General features: G+C 42.1%; 1 protein-coding gene across 1 annotated transcript; it reads right to left on the reverse strand.

Moving 5' to 3' along the window:
* Nucleotides 1–1,931: 1,931 nt before the first annotated feature.
* On the reverse strand, nucleotides 1,932–3,810 carry htr1fa (5-hydroxytryptamine (serotonin) receptor 1Fa). The gene has a single exon (XM_035676825.1). It carries the CDS (start codon nucleotides 3,808–3,810, stop codon nucleotides 2,614–2,616), a length of 1,197 nt encoding a protein of 398 aa, XP_035532718.1. The 3' UTR covers nucleotides 1,932–2,613.
* Nucleotides 3,811–4,020: the final 210 nt, after the last annotated feature.

Genomic DNA, 4,020 nt, shown 5'->3' on the forward strand with positions numbered 1-4,020 from the left:
TTTTTCGGTGACATGTCAAAACGCCTTTAGTTTTTCAATTCCAAAGAGTCATTTTACCTAATAAGTTGTTGTCAATAAAAATACTGGAAACACCAACATCAGAGAAGAGCATGAGTTCCCTGTGCAGTATCTCTGTTTACTGTTGATGAGGAGGGATTTGGGGCAAGAGTCCTGAGAACACCAGCAGTTCTTCTAGGACCTGGACAACTCGGAGGCATCCCAGAGAAATATAGAAGACATTGCTCCCTTTTTGCTTGGTGCCTGTACAGATCTGTTCCCTGAGGAATGTACAGTACATTCAGCTATACTGCTGCAGTTGTTTGTGTGCTACTGTATGCAGACAGACTGGGCAGCAAGCCACTTTCATAACAGATGTGGGCTCAGTGGGTTTGTAACAGCACTTCACAAGCTTGTGTTTATGTGGACACTAGCCTGTACATTTTACATTTCAAACTGTGGAACTTTTTAAATTGCACCCTTCAGTTTTACTCTGTCGTTTTGTTCTAGTGACAATGGCTGGCAGGGATCATAAGTGGGAAGCCCTGGTTCATTGCAAGTGATGCCCACTGGTTGTACTGTTTCCTGCACAGGATAAAAAAGGGATAGTGTGCACTTCCACTTAAGCAGCCTTTCTTAGTGAAGTTCTTGACCGACGGGTAAATCAGAAGAGGCTGGCTGCAGCATGTGTGTCAAAGGAAGCACATTGCTGTCTGCACCCACTCCGCAAGAAGATCTGGAACTGGGAATTCAAAATTAATGAGAAAAGGTGGAAATAAAAGTGACTTTTTTATTCTCTCATTTTCAAAATAGATGATACTCATAACATAAGTTTGATAAGAAAAGAAAATTAATTTGAATGTCTGTGTTAATGAAGGCTAACTACTGTCTTTGACAGGAGGGTAAGAAAAGGTTCACTATCACATGTAGGCGAGAGTGAATTTAGGCATTTAGTTTTGGTGTGATTTTCTGTTTTGGGATATTTATCAATTATATTCATAAGCAAACATATAGTTTTGAACGTAGCCTATAAGACAGGGAGGACATGTGCATTAGATTTTTTGTTCACTTTTATTTGTTTGATTGGTGAAGCTTGATGAACATATTTCCAGATTCATGAATCTCTTTACATAGTTGTGTATTTCTGCTAGCCACAAGGGGGCGTCATCACATTAGAATATATCGTGTCTGTTCACATGTAACAATCAGCGGACTGGAATATGAGGTTGCAGAGTATTATGTCAATATTCTCATATCAATCACTCACCAAATCTTCTCTCAGAAAATCATCATTAACTCAGATAAGAACAGGAGAACATCATTCATATGTGAACAGTTTATTGTTGATTATTGAGACAGTGCGAGACAAAGGATTTAACAGTAAACAAATACTGCTCATACTGTCAGAGATGTAAGTATATGACACACCTTGTATTCTCTCTTAGGCACACAGTACACCCTCAAACTTGACTCATCTGCAATATTTCCATCAACATCATGTGCCCTCTTGGAGGCAGTAAAGAAATAGTAGTTCTATTCCTAGTACTTGAGTGGGATTATTGTAATGAGGATTTCTCCACCAGTGGTTTTCACATTCATTACAACCTAATGCTGGCTATGGCGTGGGAGTGAGATGGGATGAGGTGTTAAATGGCTCCAGGATATATAAATAAATAAATACCGTAAGAAAAAACAAAAAGGAACATAAAAGGTTGTGCAAAAAACATCAATTAAAGTGGCAGTGTCTTATAGAACCTGTAACCCTAGGACCTTAAGCCTTCTTCACAACTTAACCTTTTGTAGTCAAAGCTAAATTGTTATATTGGTCCCAAAGTGGTTTGTCTTTTATTTTATAATTCAGAATGTGTTATTAATGTAGTATGATTTGGTCCTTGATCATAAAACATTTTCTTCACATTAAAGTAATTCTTTGCTGTTACTCTTTGCATTGTCAAATGAATTAAGCCAATATCATTGCCATTACCTGACAATACCTCATATTATTTTATATTTCTTGGAATGTTTTGTGTGGCTGAATACATTCTACCTCCGGTAAATATTTCTGTCAACAATCAGATGTGATGTTATGTCATGGCCACAGAAAGTCACAACTTGGTCTGCTATGGTATTTTACATATGTTTTGTATTTCAGCCAGCAGCTTGGACTAGATAGAAGGGAGGTCATTAGCTGGAACAGACATAATGGTTAGCTATTTCAAGACCTTTAAATGGGGCTGATCACTAATGCTCTGAACCCAGACCTTAAAAAGGTCAGAGATTGCCCATTTTCTAAAAACCAACCATGTCATTGTCCTTTCAAACACACCAATTAACATCAAGGAACTCTCAGGCCGCTCTATTAGTAGCAGGACTTGGATTTCAATGTGGAACTTTGCTGCAAAGCTCATTGCTGAGCTGATGCAATTTAGGCTGTTGGAGTGCCTTGTGGAGTGTGGGTGCCAGTCCTTTTCCTCTTTGAGATTATTATCTTTCAGGCACTCTGAAGTCAGCATTTAGTCAGAATTCTCTGACCTCCAGCCTTTAGTTTGTCCCCTCCCGGTTACAGTACACATATGTGTGGCGGTGTATAGGTATGATCATGCATAATTGTAACCATCAGAGGTAATGACTGCACCTAACAAGTCTTTGGAAAGCTTTTTTGAAGTCTTCATTAAAGATGGTGTAGATTAGGGGGTTTATCAGTGAGTTGAGGTAGCCTAACCATGTAAGAAAATCAGCCATCTCCATTGAAGTACTGCACGAACTGCACGTGTTGACGATCACCTCCTTGACGAAAAATGGCAACCAACAGATGACAAAGGCCCCTATTATCAACCCCAACGTGGATGCTGCTTTGCGCTCCCTCGAGCCTGAGATCCGTGGCCCTTGGTAAAACTGGCTCCGACGTGACTCACTATGTGACTCATGCCGGCGTGACTTGCACTTGAAAGCCTTTACTGATGCGCGCACACGTTCACGTGGAGGTTCCTCCGTTGAGGGTTCAGAGAACGACTTTTCTGGTGGGCTTATGGGCTCTGGACTTCGAGGTCCCCCGTCGCCGACGTCATCTCCAGCAGGGTAGGATGACGGAATCATGCTCCCATTGGTCATACATGAGTGGCGGCTAGCCCGGCTGGCTTCCCTGCGCATATAGAGGGTTTGAGCAGCCCGGTAGATTTTGTAATAGAGGATGAGGATGAGAAGCAAGGGGATGTAAAACGCTCCGAGGGTGGAGTACAAGGTGAAGGCCATGTGATGGTGGATGATGATGCATTGGTCTTCCTGCTCTGCATCCTCACTATAGTGCCGCCATAGTAGAGGAGGAAGTGAGATGAGGATGGACAAGAGCCACACCACAGCCACCATCGCTCCAGCCCTGGCCCCCGTGCGTTTGCGAGAGTACTCCACTGCGTCAGTAATGGCCCTGTAACGGTCGATGGCGATTGCAGCAAGATGTAGGATGGAGCATGTGCAACAAGTGATATCCACACTTAACCAGATGGTACACACCACTTGGCCCATAACCCAGGTCTCTTTTTGGATGTACATGATACTGAAGGGCATGACCAGCACAGCCACCAGCAGGTCGGTCACTGCTAAGGAGCAAATGAGGTAGTTGGCTGGGTGATGCAACTTGCGGGTGACTGCAATAGCTGTGATCACCAGGCAGTTGAAGAATGTAGTCAGGATAGCCACTACAGAGAGGGTCACCGTGAGCAGGACCTTGCTGGGAGGGAGTTTAGTGGTCTCCAGGGAGTCGTTACCACTGCTGTTTGTGGCAAACACCCCTTCAGTGCAATTGGGGAAATCCATTCTGAAAGAGAGTTGTGCATTAGACATAAAAGGAGCTTAAGGAAATAGTATTTTCAAAAATTCATTTTCAGAGGAAGACAAATAATTTAGAGTCAATATTTTTTTGTGACTGCTGTGTATATTATTTGTTGTTATTTAATATGATTCTAGGACTCTAGGATGGAATTCAATCACCCAACATTTAGTGCTATAAAATTCACATTGCAAGAA

Source organism: Morone saxatilis, unplaced genomic scaffold (assembly GCF_004916995.1).
Source record: "Morone saxatilis isolate NCDOM2014 unplaced genomic scaffold, NCSU_SB_2.0 Contig5, whole genome shotgun sequence".
NCBI lineage: Eukaryota > Metazoa > Chordata > Actinopteri > Moronidae > Morone > Morone saxatilis.

What these genes read in the sequence shown, in the direction of transcription:
- htr1fa (XM_035676825.1), bottom strand. Translation starts at nt 3,810, where the DNA reads ATGGATTTCCCCAATTGCACTGAAGGGGTGTTTGCCACAAACAGCAGT.